General features: G+C 36.6%; 1 protein-coding gene across 1 annotated transcript in view; it reads left to right on the forward strand.

Moving 5' to 3' along the window:
- Window positions 1-18,815, forward strand: part of NCKAP5 (NCK associated protein 5) — an 858,948-nt gene that overhangs the window by 323,828 nt on the left and 516,305 nt on the right. The window contains exon 4 of the mRNA XM_081262221.1: window positions 18,707-18,770. Within this exon, the coding sequence (XP_081118347.1) occupies window positions 18,707-18,770 (64 nt within the window). The remainder of the gene's footprint in view (window positions 1-18,706; window positions 18,771-18,815) is intronic.

Here is an 18,815-nt window from a genome sequence, read left to right on the forward strand (position 1 = left end):
TATGATCGTGAACCAGAGTAGCGTTTAACAAGCCGTAGCTCTTGGAGAGCAGGGACCATATGCTGTACACACTTTTGTCTTTGAATTGACCTATATGTAATAGGTCAATGGCTATAATGTTGAATGAAGAATTACAAAGAGTTTTATTGTCCAACTTTCCTCTGTTTTTCTGTAAACTTGATTCTTTTAACATTTTCTTTCCCCAGCCTCACACTGGCATGGGCCAATTCTTACAGCCCTGCAGGTTTTCCCAGTGTGCAGCAGTTATCCATTCTTGGACTCACATAACAGAGAAGCTGGCCAGTTGAATGGATTCAGTGTGGCTCCTTCTGCAAGTGCTTATCTTGTTCACTGGTTGCTTTGTAATTGTTATTACTTTGAAAAAGTGTTTCTTTTTCATCTGTACACTCAGATTATATAGGAGATTTTTTTTTCCATTGAGTATATTCTTATCGGGATGTTTTTCTTCCATTTCACAAATAATGGTATTATTAGACATAGGATGAAGCTCTCTTGCTGTTGGTGCCAGAGGAAACAATACAATAGGCATGTGCACTGGGGGGTTTGCTAGAGAGCAGCTATCTTGTTTTTCTTGCTTGCCTTTAATCAATGCTGGTATTCTCTTAAAACTTTCCTATCCATCCTTTGTGGGCGCTGTGAATTTCCTTCCTTTCTTCCTTTTCTTTCTGTGACAGTGTTTCTGTTTCTTTAATTTATCAAGGTGTCACACACAGCAGTCTTATTGTGTTGTGGCTAAAGACGTTTTCCATTTGCCAGAGTGTCTGCCTGGTGCTGGGTTTTCTTTCCTTTTGGACTTGGACATTGCTAGTTGTTTTGTTTTTGGCTTTTGAATGTGTTTTAGTTCCCAACTTTGTTTTTATTTTCCTTTTAAATGGATCAAGCCTTTCTCCAAAGCAGAAATAGTGTCTTCCTGTAATGGAATTCCCATCTATGACAATCTGTTCTTTATTCAGACTATTGCAGCTTTCTTATATATAGGTGCCTGCAGAATGCTTTTCTCTTTGTTTTGTTTTCTCTTGTGTCTTTTAGACCTGAGAATTTGGCCAAGGAGCAGGCTTTTGTGATCATAAACTACAAATCTCAGTTTTATCATTGTCCACTAAAAAAAAAAAAAACACTCATCTTTTTGTTACTTATTTTGTTATAAGGGAAATTGTTTTCCTAGAAGCCACAGGAAGCTTTAGGTAATGTGTTTCTTTGGTGTTTGGGAAAATAGCTAGAATAAAATTAAAGGGAACAAATGCCTTAGTAGTTTACATGTTCCGTTTGTTTTCTTTTAAGACTCAGTGATGACTTCTACAATTTTAAAAAGTTTTTTACAGAAAGAAATTTAGAGGTTACTAAAGTGATAAGGGATGGAAGTAACTTTTTGGTTTTATTTCCCATCAATAGCAGTCAGAAGCAGCCAGGGATATCTATATTATCTTTCTTCCAGATCTTTCCCCCTTCCCCTTTCTTCCTTCTTTCCTCCCTTCCTCCCTTCCTGTCTTTCTTCCAACAGACTCTGCCTGTTTCATTCCTTCATTGGATATGATAGCCATTCTAATCATTATTGTTTGGAGCAATTATCTAGTGAGTTATTTATACATCAGGTGAGTACCAAAGAAAGCTTTTAGATAGAATGAGTAACTGGTTCTGTTTCACATCTGAGCTTAGATAAGCTTTGACACTGATTCAGCCCCAGCATTCTGCTTGAGACATAAGCTTGGTGAAGCCTAATTAATCCTGTTGGCTTTTGTGAGTGTGCCAGATCAAAACCCAGTAAGACACTAAGAAATATGAAACAAATTTGTGGGTTGGTTACTTAACATGTTGATTAGTTATTCCTCTTGTTTCCATGTTTTCTTTTTAAAAGAAATGAACCCTGAAAATAGGACTAGTTTGACCCTAAGGATGATGATCCTGCTTTCATCGAGTTTACCATTGAACTCACGTGTATTTTTCTCAGATGGTCAACCTTTGTGCCTCTATTTCCTCTTTTCTCCAATGAGGGCATTGGTGTCAGAGATGTCCTTGAGCCCTTGAGCCCTCACTAAGATGACCAGGAAGGAGTATCACACTATCTTCCCCTTGCCCATCAGAGGACTCAGTATCCTTGCCTATTACAACATATCTATAGTGGTCTTAGCCAGCATACCCTGAAGGCAGTCTGTGGAACATAAATTGGCTTTACTATAAAGATCTGTGCTTTAGTAAATGGAAACCTGCCCAAACTCAAGAAACAGATTTCACAAAGTGATCTAATCCTTCCTCCATAAAAACAAAGTGGTGATAGCTATTAAGATTCCCACAAAAATTGTTTGCCACAGATCAGAAACTGATATCTAACTGTATTTCAAAACAGAAGACTAAGAGGAAAGGAGGAAATTTCAGAGGAAGATCTTCATGGCCAAAGCAACTGACTAAATCTTGTAGAAGAAAAACTGTTTTGAGTATTGAGATCAGTAATATTAAAGTCCTGAAAAATAAAAATAAAAAAATAGGAGTTTACCACATTGATAATGGAGCATCAAAGAGGTGGTAAATTTGCAAAGATCCCCAAGGGCAGCCAGTCTAGTATTAGAGCAAAGTTGTAAAGATTTGAAAACTAGAAAAAACATTTGATTTGATCTGTATTGCAAATGCCTGTTTATTTCTCTACTCACAGTCTTTTCAAGGGAGTACCTGGGTCACTGATACATGTTCTGTTATTGATATGAGAAGATAATCATAAGGGTGAGCACTTTTGTGAAGCTTGTCAGTGGCAGCCACTGGTACATGTGCTTTGTAATAATCACTTATTTAATCTCACAACATCCTTAGAAACTGGGAAAACATAGAGGCTCAGTGTATGGGTGTGGAGAGGCAGTTACATTAAAAAAATCAGTCCTCAAATCATGGTGGGCTAGAACAATGGTGTATTTCTTGACCCAGTAGATGTCTGGGTGGGCTTCTTCGGGGCCCAGGCCAGCCTTCTTGAATGTTGCTGATGCTAATGAGAAACGAGAACATGGCGCACCTTGTCCTGGCTCTCGGAGTCTCTGCCCAGACGTTCCAGGTTTCTTCTACTTATATTCCATTGACCAAAACAAGTCATAGGTCAAGCCTGGGTTCAGTGGGGTGGGAAAGCAAAACCTTCCCCCACCTGGCGGCAGTGTGTGTTTGTAAACATCAAAGCACTCTAACTCAGAGGGGGCCAGTGACCTTCTCAAGGTCAATGAGCTGGGAAGGGAAGGGCTGGGATTCTAAGAGACATTTGTGTTAGCTACAACTCTCTTCTGCCTTTTCAATTGTCTGATTCCCAATGGAATTAAAATGGGTTTTGAGAGCTTCCCGTGAAATTCATTTAGACTTTTTTACTGTCTGTATTGTTGAACAATCATATGCAATGTAAAAATAATAACCCCAACTAAAATCACATTGACAGCATAGCTTTTGGTTAAGAATGAGGACTTTGGAGCCAAGGGTGCCAATGTCTCAATTGTGACATCATCTTTTACTAGCTTTGGACTCTGGGGATGATACTTATCTCTCTACCTTGTGTTCATTATCTGTCAAATGGGGATAATTATAGTGCCTACCTCAAAGTTGAAGTAAGGATTAAATGAACCAACAACTAATTATAGTACTAGGAATATAACCACTGTGTGAGAATTCATTATTGTTTTGATTATTCTTCTCTGTCTTAAATGTAAACAAATTGTATTCAAAGATTTTTTGAGCCATCATCTGCCTCCAGGAAAGAAGGGTGTCTGCCATCGTTTAGAAAGTAGATTTTGTTGGCTTTTTGTTTGGATCCACTCATTACTTGCCTTTTCTCTGTCCTTTTAAAATACAAAAAGAGACCTTTATTTCTTTATTTCTCTCTCACAAATGGTGTCAGCAAAGCAGATGATAATTATAAATACTTAGACTTATTTATGTATAAACAGAAAGTTTATAATAACCTGTCTTGACAGGATTAATTTTCCTTCCTGGTTGTTGTGCTGTTATTATTTTGCCAAAACATCTGCTGATGGGTGCACACCAGTTGCTCTCCTGTTTTCTAAAATATGTTGTTTTTTTCCACCATTGAGAGTGTCCTCAATGGTTATGTATCTTGGGAACTATTTCCTGTCCCCTCATAATTTTGCCTGTTATGATATATAGAGGTTAAACCTTTTTAATTCAGAAATCTGAAATGTAAAATCTTTCAAAATTTTGAGTCTAGCAGAGCTTGGATTTTTGGATTGAGGCTGCTCAACTGGTAAAGTCTATGAAAATATTCTGTGATCTGAAAAACTCATAAATCTGGAGGCTGAGGCTGTGGCTCAGTGGTAGAGCACTGGGTTTGATTCTCAGTACCACACATAAATAAATGAATAAAATAAAGGTCCATCAACAACTAAAATAAAAACAAAAAAAAAACCCTAATAAATCTTAAAGACCACTGATCCTCCGAACCAAGCATTTTGGAAATCATTATTAAATGATTTCATAGACTGATATCTGTTCATTTCTCATCTCTTAGATCTTAAACTCTGTGTTTTTCTTCTTAGTTTCTTTTGCCCTTTAGAATTTTTGACATTGGTCAGGCATAGCGGCACATGCCTATAATCCCAGTGACTCAGGAGGCTGAGGAAGGAGGATTATAGTTTCAAGGCCAACCTCAGAAATTTAGCAAGAGGCCCTAAGCAACTTAGTGAGACCCTGCCTCAAAATAAAAAAAAATGGTCTGGGGATGTGGGTCAGTGATTGAGCATCACTGGGTTCAATCCTCAGTGCCAAAAAAGAAATATACACACATACATACACACACACATACACACACACGTGTGTATGTGTGTGTGTATTCTCAATATTGACTGTTTTTTGGTGTGTATTTCTCTGCTTCTCTGATATACATCAGCTCAAATATTAATTGAATATGCTGCATATTTGGCCATGATTCTTTACATTATTTAAAAAGAACACAAGGAAGTATGACTTTCTCTTTTATTCTCTGGTCTTTTAAAAGTTTCTATGTCTTTTGGAGTTCTTCTTTTGGTACTTGGAACAGTCTTGCTGCACTGGTGGGAAAGACAGGAGCACCAGGGGAAGCTTCTGATGTGAGTGTGTCCTGAGAGGCTACCCTGTGGCACTGCTTCACATACTGTTAGGAACTTGTGCAGAGTCTCTTGGTTGATCACCTTTCTGTGAGTATGCTCAGTATAAGCTAAGTGTGCTCACAGTGGAGGCATCAAGACCATTAACAGAAAGCAGCATGCAGATCAAATGCCAATTAAATGTTCTGGAAGGAAGAATGAGGAATGAGCTCAGTATAACTTTGTAAGTCACAACGACAGTGGAGGGGGTCAAGATGGTATGAAGAAAGCAAGATAAATCCTCAATCCTATTTAAATATTTTAACAGGAAATTCCTAGTGGAGCTAATCCAATAGAAATGATTATAAAAATTGAGTTAAAACATTTTAGATGTTCATTTTTTGTTACAGGTTCATGTAAGGATGAAAAAATATGCAAGAACTTTTTCCAAAGAAAGGGAATTATGAAAATACAAATCAAATTAAAAACCCATCTGGTGGACTCTTACAATTATTTCTTCCTCTAGAAGAGTCTTGATGCATAAGGGATAGGAGAATGTCTACCACACTCCTGCTTGACCAAGGCTGTTCAATCCAACATGTGCACTGTGCTCAAAATTTGTCAAACAGGATCTCACTCTGTAAATGTATGATTTGGAAGTGATGGTAAAAGAAAACAGCAGTCCTTAGGACTCAGCCTAGAATATCATAGACACATCTAGAAAGGAGGCATAAAATTCTTGTTGCAGATGTCCCCAGAGGTGACCTGGTTCCTGTCTTTCCTAGGATTTTGGTGGTTTAATTCCTTCTGAAACATTTTAACACATTCAATATAATGCCTCATCTTTCCTACTCTAGCCATGGCATATTTCTGGTACTTGAAACCAGGAGAAATCCAACTCACCCAGTCCATAGAGAAAAATTAGAAAAGAAGAATATAACCAGTACATAAGCTTAATGGTGAAAATTATTTTGAAATGAAAATGAGCTTGGTTGTGATAAGTTATAGACTAATAAAAATCAAGTGGCAGATGACTCAACTATCAGAAATTACTATAAATACTTTAGACAAGGCTATTAAGTTGATTGGTGTGTGTGTGTGTGTGTATATACACACACACACACAACCACACACACTAAATCAGTAAATTTAGTGTGTTCCTGAGGGTTAAATGGCTCAGTTGGTAGAGACCTGAGTTGATGAGGACCTGGCATGGGAACCCTCTCTGTATAGTCCAGTTTCAAGGTCACAGGTTACCTAACTCCTCACTGCCCACAAGTGACCAACATATACCCCTGTAGTAGGGCACCCAGAGAATATGTATATGCATTTGTAAATCTTAGCTACTCCAGAAAACAAATTGAGCATTCTTTCAATAAGCTTATGGTAACATCATATCTTATGCTGGACATCATGGTAGACTTAGTAGGAAGAGTATGATAATGAAAGTACTAAAATTGTCCCTGTCCAACATCATGTGTATTTGTGGAGGTTTAGCTGTGAAGTGTGTCATTTTAATCATTTTATATAATTGTCTTTTATTCTCTTGAGAAATGACATTTAAAAGAAGTGAGTTCCTTAGATAAAACAAGCAAAAAAGAGCTTTGTAGTAAATAGTTCATGATCCTATTGTTGTGAAGTTCCCTTTTGGCCAGTTTGTCTATAAAGACTTCCTTGATTTTCCTGGACAGAATTTAACACTTCCTTTGCTGTACATATAATGCATTTTGTTTGGGACTCAATTCTATTGTCCCAAGTTATGTGGATGCATATATGAGGACAAGCTGAAATTCCCTAATCTAAAATGTCTTGGTCCAAGAACTGTTTCAGATACTGGAATTTTCCAGATTTTGGAGTATGTGCATAGACTAATGATTGAGAGTCTATAATCTGAACTGTATCATGGTGCTAGTCATAGACTAATGATTGAGAGTTTATAATCTGAACTGTATCAATGTTTTAGGTTATGGGTTATTTGGACTATGGATGTTCAGCCTCTATATAGATGGGTTATATATAGACATACATAGTTGGTAGATTTCATGATAAAGTATATCTGAATATATCTATTTGCTAGGGTTACCATAACAAAGTACTCAAACCAGGTTAGTTTAAACAAAAATTCATTGTCTCGCAGTTCCAGAGGTCAGAAGACCACAATCACCATGTCAGCCAGACTAGTCCTTCTGAGGGCTTTGAGACTGTCCTATGCCTGCTGCCTTGCTGCTGGTGTCTTGCTGTTGATCTCTGCTGTTCATTGGCTAAAAGCATCACTCTATTCTCTGTTTTTATCCCTTCATGAGGTTCCACCTTTTTGTCTATCTTTTAAGTTTTCCCTTTTTATATAGAACTCCAGTCATATAGGATTGATTCTCTATCTCCAAATAAGGTCACAGTATGAGATACTATGGGTTAGGACTTCAACACTTAATTTGAGGGGGAGGTACACTTAAGCCCATAACACTCGAGTACAGACCGATGTATTATTATGTGTATTCTGGGATAGAATACTCCCTGGTGTACAATTGAGCCACCTACCCAGGTGTCTTCCACAGAGCCAAGCAAAGTGCCTCCAACACAGTAGGTGGCATAAAGTTTGTAGAATGAATTGTTGGCATTTATAACCTGTCATAAAAGTTGCTGTTTTGTTGCCTAGAATTCACTCTGGGGTGTTTGGATCATTGTACAAAGTACAGAAGTTTTAGTTTAAAAACTGAGCTGTTTTTCCACCAGGGCTTCCTTCAGTGTATCTTTCAACTTTTTTCTTTTGAGACTCATCATCCTCCTTTTTCTGAGTCTAGACAGATGGCTTGAGTCTCTCCAAAGACACTGTCTTGGGACCTTCAACCATATAGAGACAGAATGAGATTTCAGGGCCATTGATAATTGAGAGCCATGGAAAACTAAATTAGTTGTCACATAAGGGCTATTTTCACATGTTGGAGATGGTTAGTGTGTGCTTTCTTTTCTGTAAGAATTTCCTTTTCATATTAAGCTACATATAGCCCATCAGTTTTGCATGTTACCAAAACTGATGGAAGGAAATTGAACATTATAGAACAAATTTTGTTGATAATATTTTTCTTAATTGCCAGCCTTAATACAGACCTAAATATCTTTTTTGTCAAAGTTGAAAGAATAAAAGATATAGGGATGCATAAAAATTAGGGAATTCCACATTTATTTTAAATGTGGAAACAAAAACCTAGCTGTTTCAAGAGTGAAAATTAAGATTGAGAAATTAAATGTTATTCAATGACTCATAAAAGTATATATCTCCAAGAAATCTTTTTTGAAGTCTTCAAACTAACTTTCTGCTTTAGAAGTTACTGCAAAAATTAAGGCTAACAATTGAAGTTAGGAGAGTTTTTTTCTCTTATATGGATTTCAGAGACATGTTAGGTAGGACAGCTTTGGTATTTCATTTTGTTCCAAAGAGAGGTGGAGGAGAAATTGAGTTGCTTTAGTTCAGTATTATGTTAAATCCAGATTCTTTTGACTTTATCAAAAATATAGGGATGACAGCACAGATTATTCTAGTGAAAGCTAACAGTTGTAAGTGTACAAAAAGAAAACTCAGACAAGTTCTCATTTCTTTATTGATGTTTTTAATTTACTACCAGGAGTACATGGAATGTCTAAAATATACAAAATGCTTCATTTATAACTGTAGTAGCAGGATTCACAACTGATTTTTGTGATCTTCACTGGCACATTTTATTAAGCTCTGGGTCAAGGGACTAACTTCTGATATCAAATAAGCATGAAGGCAGCTTGTAATCTTGCCTTAAGTCTGTGAGACTGGTTTTGCTCTGAAGCCTGGTCTTTCATATACTGAGGATGTGTTCACGCTCAAGACACACAAGATCTTAAAGTCCTCAGCCTTTATGGGTTTAAGAGCCTGGTAGGGGAGAAAAACAGGTAAGCAGTCAACTGCAACATAGTGGGTTGTCTGAATAATTGTATGAATGAATCAATAAATGAGCATGTGGGTGTCATTTGAGGCACTCTTCTTGAGAGTAGAGGAACAATTTTGAGAATACATATGTGGGGTAAAGATTTAGCAAGTTTTTTTTTTTCTTCCCTTCAAAGGCAGGCAGCTAAACAGAGCTTCTGTTTGCTTTTGCTTTTCTAACTACCATTGTATTCTAACACACCAAATTCTTTAAAAAGTCTCTTGATTTTTTTGGGGGGTGGGGAGGAGTATTCCTTAACCAAACTAACACAATGTGATTGAACAACCATTCTCCCCCAAAGTCAATGGGATGTGTGTGACAACTGTTCTGAGTTTCCTGCAGAATGACTTTTTTTTTAGTTGTTTATGCACAAAACTGCAAAGATCAAAAAATAGAATGCACTCTCAACTTACTGATTTTATGCATTAGGTATGCTAATAGACTCCCTGGAAGCATGAAATGAAAGAGTGATTTTTGGTGATTTAAAGTTGTGGGGCAATTAAGGATTGGAAGAAGTTTCTTTCATTACTCTGTGGCTCTCAAAGTTTATATAAAATCTGCTCTTGCACTGAGTATCTGAGAGGATGAGTAATTAAATGATGTTCTTTGGAAAGGCTAATTAATTTAGCCATGACTCGGGGACTGCTGCCACCGTCTCCCCATCTGCCTACGCGACAGGTGCACCTGGCCCTCGGCATTGTCATGGTCTCCACAGCGGATGACTCCCCAGGATGCCTGTGTGTGTGAAGAGAATGATCCTGGGCCTCCTCCAGGGAGTGAACCTGTTCTTCCCACACACGTACCAGATCGCCACCGGGTTCTGTTTCTTGGGGCGCACTAGAAATGGGAAAGGCTGATGATTAATTGAAACTTTTCTCCAGGATGTTAGTCTCTGCCCCAAGGCATAAATGGGAGCAATCTATCTAATTCCCTTCTAGGCATTTGGTGGTATCTTCATGGGAAAAAATAGGAAGGGATCTTAATAAAAAAAAAATCTTGCTTCTGAGTTTAATTTGTACGTTTCTCTGTGAAGACTATTATTATTGGAGTTCAGTGCCTTATTCAAAAATTATATTAGTGTTTTGCTCATCAGTTCACATGAAATTGGCCCCAAACATGTTACATCCTTGAGGATCCCAATCGTTTCTTCAGTTATTTGTGATTATGTCCCTAGAAGTATAGGCAGTGCTAGTATAGCATGGTAGATACAGAGGTCCAAGTTCTAACAAATAGGATTTGAATTAAATGTATATTCACTGGGCTGGGGATATAGCTCAACTAGTACAGTGCTTGCCTAACACCCATAAGGCCCTGGGTTCAATCCCCAGCACCACCAAAAATTAATAAATAAATAAATGAATATGTACACATGCCATTCTACAAATTTGGAAAAAAAAGAGTGGTGATATTTTAACTTTTCAGCAATGGATTGATAGGCATGTTTTCCAGTCTACATGTGCAGCTTCATTTTCCCCATGGAAGACAGATATTTATTTTTCTTAATATTAATTATTTATTTGTTCTAATTTGTTATAAATGACAGCAAAATGCATTTCAATTCATAGTACACATATGGAGCTCAATTTTTCATTTCTCTATTTGTACACAATAGTTAAATTATGGAACCAACCTAGATGCCCTTCAATAGATGAATAGATAAAGAAACTGTGGTGTATATACATAATGAATATTACTCAGCATAAAAGAGAATAAAATCATGGCATTTGCAGGTAAATAGATGGTGTTGGATAATATAATGCTAAGTAAAAAGAGGTAGTTTTACACATTAATAATATTCAAACTGTGGCTTGGAGGCCTCCTGGAGACCTATGACCTTTCAGTAGATCTATAATGTCAAAATTATTTTTATAAGAACACTAAGATGTTATTTGCCTTTTGAACTCTCATTCTCTCAAAAGCATACAGTGGCTATCTCACATGTGACATGGGAGCATATTGACTATAGAAGCATATGTAAGAGAATCCAGATGTCTCATTTTTGTTAGCCAGATGTTTGTGAAAGTATAAAACAGTGCCACCCATTTTACTGTAGTTTGTTTAGAAATCTGTAGTCCTATTTCATAATTATATGTGTGTTAACCTGTAATAGAACTACTATTGTTATGTGAAGTGAATTAATACATATTTTTGAAGCTTCAGTTTGAATTGTGAATATAGAAAGGCTTGATACATAATACTTATTTTAAGAACAAAAGTTCTTTGGGATCTTCAGTGATTTTTTTTGCAGAGCATAAAAGTGGTAATGAATCAAAAAAGTTTGAGAAGCATTGTTGAATATTATGAAGTTTATAATTCTGGCCTCAAGATATTGTTTGAGGTTAAATATTTCATGTAACTTATTTAGCCTAGTGCCTAACATTGCAACTACTCAATGCCAGCTCTTATGATTCTCTTTATAATTGGAAAAGTTGGGTGAATGTCTCTCAAAGAAGTGACCTGGAATAAAATACTGTGGCACATTTGGAGTTGAACATGAACTCAACAACACTGTATTCAAAAGACCTAAGAAATTAGAGAATAACATAAAATATGTAATAGAGGTCCTTATAATGAAAATATTTATGAGAACAGACCAGTTTTATATTATTTGTTGCTGAAAAGTATGAACTTGAAAACAAACTTTTAGAAATAGCTGAATATATCTTTCTATAAAAATATATCTTTCTATTAAAAGAACTTTAATTTCAATCTTTTGGTAAAAATGGTCACTTAACATTTATTTTTAAATGCAGCTGTGAGTATGAAGGACCTGTGTCTGTGTGCTTATAACATCTCCTATATGCTGTCTATGGGCCTTGACCTCTCTGAATTGGCAGCCTCCATCAGGCTTAGAATAAATGCACACTAGTGTTTTCTGAATGGGTTAGAATTTTCATTATAATTGGATTATATACTTTCATTTGCTGAAATATTCTAAGTAAATTAAAATAGAAATATATGTGCATATTAGATGACACAGATATTACTAAATTTTAAATTTTGAAAATAGGAACTTGAACTAAAACTAACATGAGCTTAGATTTTTAGGGGGAAAGGAGAGTATTATTATAGGATTCCTTAATACTATAATATCTTTTACCACAGTGAAGGAAACTCACTTTAAATTTGCAAGATACATTCTTTTTTTATATATACATATGTGAACACACTTAGGTGTTACACTCTGTTTTTCTAGAAAATTCAAGCAGAGTTCATACCCATTACCTGACCTGGCACGTTAATAAAAACACAGAGTTCATAACACATTAATTGCTTGTTTTCTGTGAGGTACAGTTGTCTCTTCAGATTATCACCTTGCATTTGGCATCCTGTAGAGCAGTTTGGGGCGATGAGACTTAACATGAATAGAGCTCTTCACATTTCCACCAGGTGCCCTAACTGCTCTGCAGGGCATTCCCACAGGGGTACCATCTGCCTGGGGAGAGCAGGGTGCATGGCAGCTCCCCTGTCTTCATTTAGCATGACTGGGGATCCTAGGCTGCATGTGGAGTGACCAGAGAACTTTGATCTGTCTCTAGACAGGCTGGCCTTTTACTCTCATGCAACAGATGGCTCTGTAGCACCCTGCAGTCTACGGTCTCCACACATTGCAAGATGAATATATTCCCCCTTGTGAGACCTTGTCCTTGGGGAATATTTTCCAACCACGCATGCCTTGCAGGTATTTTCTGGATTTGAAAATATGCCAATATCCTCTTGGATTCTTGCAGATGTGTCTGTAGTATTCTGAATATCTATGTTTCATATCAAAAAACAATTGTTATATTTTTAGTTGAGAAAGTCTAGAGTTATAGTGAAGGAATTAGAAGCCTGTTGATAAAACTGAGACTGATTCTCCATTTGGGTATAAATTAGATGAGAAGAGGGACTCTGTTTCATTTTTCTCAGAAAGAAAAATAATTCTTTTTGCCTTTAACTGAAGGAAGTAAATGTTGTGGCCTCTTTTATTGCATATATATTTATTATATTCTTCTTTATCCATATTCTGTAAATAAGGATCCATAGCTTTTGATAAAATATCCCTGGGCATTTGTTTTGTAATCACAAAGTCAATACCCACTTCCTAACGAGCTGCTGGCTTTGCCACAGACACAAAACAGTAATGCACAGTTGTTCCCAGCAGATGAACTGGCACAAGGGCCTTCGTTTATGTGAGTGTATTTAATTTGCTTTGGGTAGCTTGCAAGTCAAGTATTCTTTATATTTTTACACAAAGCTGTTTGTAAGAACTTTCAATTTGCATGAAAAAGATGCTAGTCCCAATTGGTTTCACACATATTGGGACCATGGAGGTTTGAAGATAGGGTTTGCCAGGGACTAAACCCAAAGGCGATGAGATTACCATAAAAAAAAAGACAAAGCTATTTATTTTTGATAGTTTAAGTTGATAATTTGATCCCAGACATGTTAACCTCTAGAAATCCTGAGTATTTTATTATTGATGCTTTCTCCTATTTGGCAGCTTATCACTTTCTTAATTTTAAAAGAAAACAACTTTTTTTTCATATGGAAATGAAATGGAAGTACTACTAAAAACCAATATGAAATGCACACTTGGAAGACTAAGGACCTGAAATATCTAGAATATAAAAATTATTGAACCTTAAAGAATCCTTTATATTGTTTTTTCTCTCTAAAACCCTCTTTTTAAAGGAAATGTCATTCAGAAGCTGCATTTATAAAACAGCAGAGTTGGAGTGTTCTTGCTGGGGGGGACTGAGCTTCCCGGGCTGTGCCTACTTACCCCATAAGGACCTTGAACTATTGGAACCATGAAGGTCCCTACTCCATGACATTGTATGTTGTATTTCTGCATAAATGATTTAAAACAAGTATAGAGCATAGTCCCAAAGAGACATTTGCATTTACTCTTCTTGCAAATTCTTCCCCTTCAACACCTAGCTACTCTGAGTTGTGGTAGCTCTGAATTGTCTACACTGGAACCATTTTCTCACTTTTTGATGAGGAGGGCTGGGGAGCAGGTTTGGGGTTAGGGTTGTTTTCCTGTGATCCAGGTTACGCTGAAACTTCCCCTATTTCTCTCAGCCTGTGTCTCTGTGTGCTTAGGTGAAAACTGAAGTTGGTACTTCTAGTTTCTACATAATTTACTGTTTCACCAAATCACATAGCTAATGTGCATCCGTTTAGAGATTGGCCCTGTCATAGTAGTTCATTCACTGTCCACTGAATGCCTGAAAATATAATATGTGGGCAGTCCACAAAATTTCATGATATATTACTACTGTCCTTTTAAAATGCTATGTGATTGCTGAAACCATTGAAGTTTTCCTTCAAATTGAATTTAATAAGATTACATAAATGTCTGTACAGTGTGACAACCTCTAATAGTTGTTATGAAGGCCACCTCTTTTAGACATAAAAGAGTGATGTTCCTAACCTTTATGCAGAATTAAGACTCTCATTTAGTAGGATGATGGTGATAAGATAGACTCTTGGTCTGTTCCTAGTAGTGTCTCTTTTATGTTAAACCACTCTTGTGAAAAATTAACATGCTATTAGCATATATATTAAAGCACCCTCCGAGGATTCAGCAATCAAGAATGATGACTTAAGGCAATTTTCCAGAACATTCCTCCATTCCTGATTATGTATCTGTCTTTTAGTTGATGTTCTCAAAGTGTGGTCCTGGGAGCCCGAGTGTCCCCAAGACCCTTTGAATGGATCTACAAGGTCAAACTATTTTTATAGTAACTCTAAAGTGATATTGCCTTGTTCATTCACCTTCTTACATGTGTGGAACTTTCTAAAGAAGCTACTCACAAAATTCTAAAGCAGTGTTATTCTTGGGAAATTTATTTTGCTTTGGAATATAGGGTTTTTCCCCCTACCTTAAAGCTGTTTGTTTATATTAGTATGGGCTTGTTTATTTTTTGTAATTAATATTTTAGAGAATTATCAGTTTTCACTTTTGTGTGGTACATATCAAACGATATAATCCATATGAACAAAAGCTTTTGACACAGATATTGGAATACTGCTCTACATGTTCCTTATTCAGGGTCTTATGTAGGGATTTACTTTGTTGAGGCTTACTTGACTACTTACCTGGTGGTCTATGAAAGGTCTGCTTTTTGTAACTTCAGACTATATTTTAAAAGGCTTTTGTCCCACTCCACTGGAAGGTGGGAATCATTGTGTGTGGGCATGGACCTGGGAACTGTGCCATGTAAGTGCAAAGTAGTCATAGCATCTAATACCAGGTAGGCTGATGTATCATTTAGCCAGTCACAGGTGGTTATTTTGTGATATTAACTTCACCACAACTGATAGGAATATGGACATGTTCACTATGTTTAGATTTCTTAATTTTTAAGTGCACTTAACTGTGTACTTAGGCTTTTCTTATTTTTGTGTATATTTCTTGCCCTCCTATTTCTACATCGATTGGTTTTAGAAAGTTATATTGTCTTCCTATCATGAAAGATCAGGATTTAGTGTTCCCATGCCTCTTATCTTTCCACATTTCCCCTTCTCTCCAATTTTTTCACTAGATGATTAATTAATTTACTGCATTATGCACATCCAGTAATGTAAATGCCACTTATGGACATGTCTAAGTTCTAGCATTGCAAATCTCGAGTAACGCTAATTTTTCCTAAAATAAATATTTGCTACTACCTGAGTTGGCCTAGGTTTCTGTGTTTTGCTATCTGATTCTTAACCAATTCTGCATTAAAACTCAAACTCTTGGGACTAGAGACTTGGCTCAGGGATAGACTATTTGTGAAGCATGTTTTGCATATACAAGGACCAGGTTCAACACCCAGCACAACTTATTTATCAAGGATTTCACCTGAAATCTTTTGAACACTGTCGATATGTGAAACTATTTGAGTGATGTTTCATCCCTCAGTCTGCCCTCTGCACAGGATCAGTTCCATGCTAAACACAGAGGAAATAAGTAAGTAAATAAATAAGTAAATAAAATAAAACTCAAACTCTTCTCAATGTTTACAAGCACATAGGTAGTTTTTTTTTTTTTTTTTTTTTTAATTCCTCTTTGCTTCTTTTCATGGAGTCATTCTTCTGAGCTTTCCATCCTCTTGCTGAAGTCAGGTTGGGTGATTCTCTGAATTCCTACGTAGGGACTTCTTTTTAAATACAACAACAACAAAGACAATAAAAGTGGATTCCTTTTTCTCCTCTTCTGTGTGGGATTCCTTTTTTCCTATAGTCATATCTTACTCTTTATTTGCTTTGGCAGAGTAAAAGAATGTATAGATGTGGGTGGTGCACATTTTGAAACTGTAGTCATATCAAGCCCACTACTTCATGTATGTGGTATTATTTCTATTTATTCGTCTCTTTTCAGTGTTCTAAACAGTGTTCTCTAGTTTACAATATGGCAGTCTGGGAAGTGTTGGTAAGTGTATTTTCTAGGTATTTTGTTTTTCACAATAATAGATGCTTCTAAAATTTTATTTTTCAATTGATTGGTGCTAAAATAGAAAAATATAGTTTTTAAAAATAATTCTGTGACTTTACTAAATTCACATATCAGTTGTATAATTATTTTAAAAATCACTTAAATATTTTATATAGGAAATTGTCATGTGTGCATAGAGCAGTTTTACCTCTTACATTTTGATATTCATGTCTTTTTTCTTGTCTTATCAGATGGGATAGAAATTCTGTGTATATTTTCAGAAGCAGAACACATATGCTTTTAGGCACTTGCTCATGTTTGTGATAACTCCATGTATTTTGATTATCAGTAGATTATTCCTTCTCAGTGCTTTATACTATTCCCTTGTATGACTGACTGTGCTATTTATTTTTCTACTTTGATGTTAATAGGTGTATGCATTTTCATGTTAAGGCTGTTACAAGCAGTGTTTCTATGAGCATTCTAGTCTGTGGCTTTGAGTGAACATGTATTTGTATTTCTACTGGCTTTGCATTCCAAAGTAGACTTGCTGTGTCATTCACTATGGGTGTATTCTCTTAAAATACTTACAAAATGTTTTATCATTACTATTCTTCTATTGCATTTTTAATGATTTCCCGGGAAAGAGGAGATGAATGCGAGAGTTTAATTTTCATATCAAATTAAACATTAGGCGTATGCATCCCTTTCAACTTCTGCTCCTTGTATTTGTCCCTTAAACTACTCATCAGGACTTGAGTCAGAACACTCAGGGACTCTACTTTGTTTGTAACCAGAAGGGGACTATGACTTTCATTTCTTTAGTCTTCTCTCATCTAGTTTATTGCCCTTTCTCATGGGGTCAAGGAACCCACAGGTCTTGCCCCAGGATCCCAAACTTGTATCTCAGGAACATCTCCTGTTTCTTGTTTCCTTTGGTCAAGTTCCTACTGGAAGCTTGCTTGGCCTTTACACAACTAAGGCACATGCTCTTTTGGCAGTCGAGGCATTTCAAAGACCAAGGCAATTAGGATGGAAGAAATCCTTTCACTCCTCTGGGACTCTAGCAGCCTCCTCTGTGTTTTGCATGGGACTGATCCTGTGCAGAGGGCAGACTGAGGGATGAAACATCACTCAAATAGTTTCACATATTGACAGTATTCAAAGGATTTCAGGAGAAATCCTTGATAAAACTAAGATTTGGGGATTTCCAGAAGAAGCCGCCTCTGTTTTTTTTTTTTTGTTTGTTTTGTTTTTTTTTTTTTTTTTAGAGAGAGTGAGAGAGGAGAGAGAGAGAGAGAAAGAGAATTTTTAATATTTATTTTTTAGTTCTCGGCGGACACAACATCTTTGTTGGTATGTGGTGCTGAGGATCAAACCCGGGCCGCACGCATGCCAGGCGAGCGCGCTACCGCTTGAGCCACATCCCCAGCCCGCCGCCTCTATGTTAACCACTATTTAAGAAGAACCCCCCCGCCCCGATTCAGGTATCTAAACTCAGAATTTCAATTATAAGGAATATAAAATGAACCCCACTGTTAAACAGAATATTAAAATTAATTGATTTTTAAATCTACATTTTTCATGTTTCCTAGACCCTGAAGAATGATTTATTTGGGCTTTTAAGTAAGGGAATCTAAACCTTTATCCTAAAACTACTACATGACAGTTAGGGCTTCAGGTTTTTTTACATAGCCTCTCTTACCCTCAGTTTACTCTTTTATAAAACGGGGCTAATGGAATGTAGGTTAGTTGTCAGGCTCATAGGAGATCAGGTAAAATGCTCAGCATAGAGAGTGTTACATAGCAAGCCTCTGTAACAGATGGTTTCCTAGTATTATTTTAAGAACAGTGTGAAGTTATGTTTTCTTTGCTTTTTAAAATGTGATATTGGTGTAGAGTAACAAAACAAAGATGATTAAAAACGTATAAGCAAAGTTGACACCGGAAGAACAATTGAAGAATTTCAGCCTTGGGAAATGTATGTATAAAGGATATATGCTAATGAACTTAAAGCAAAGCTTTTATTCAGTATTCAGCCTTAATATGGTTATTACAAATCTAAGGCAAAAAAAAAAAAATCTCTCTCTTTTAACACTGGATGAAAGTAAAGCACTAATGACCAATTGCTTTAAATATTTATAGAAAGTATCATGGAGGATGTAAGGGACAGGAAGGAGGGAGTTCCTCTGGGGATCTCCAAGGAATGCTTCACAGCCACTCTGGAATCGCCTCTACCCTGGGAATGGTCAACTCATTTTGTACTGTTGTTTCTCCAGGGAGAAGTTGGCTGTGGCCCGACTACAGCGAGAAGTTGCCCAGAGAACAAGCGAGGGGGCCATGGTGAGTCCTGACTGGTCTGAACCTCCTGTTCAGAGGTCTCTGGCT

Source organism: Spermophilus citellus (assembly GCF_964194105.1).
Source record: "Spermophilus citellus genome assembly, chromosome: 11".
Classification (NCBI taxonomy): Eukaryota; Metazoa; Chordata; class Mammalia; order Rodentia; family Sciuridae; genus Spermophilus; species Spermophilus citellus.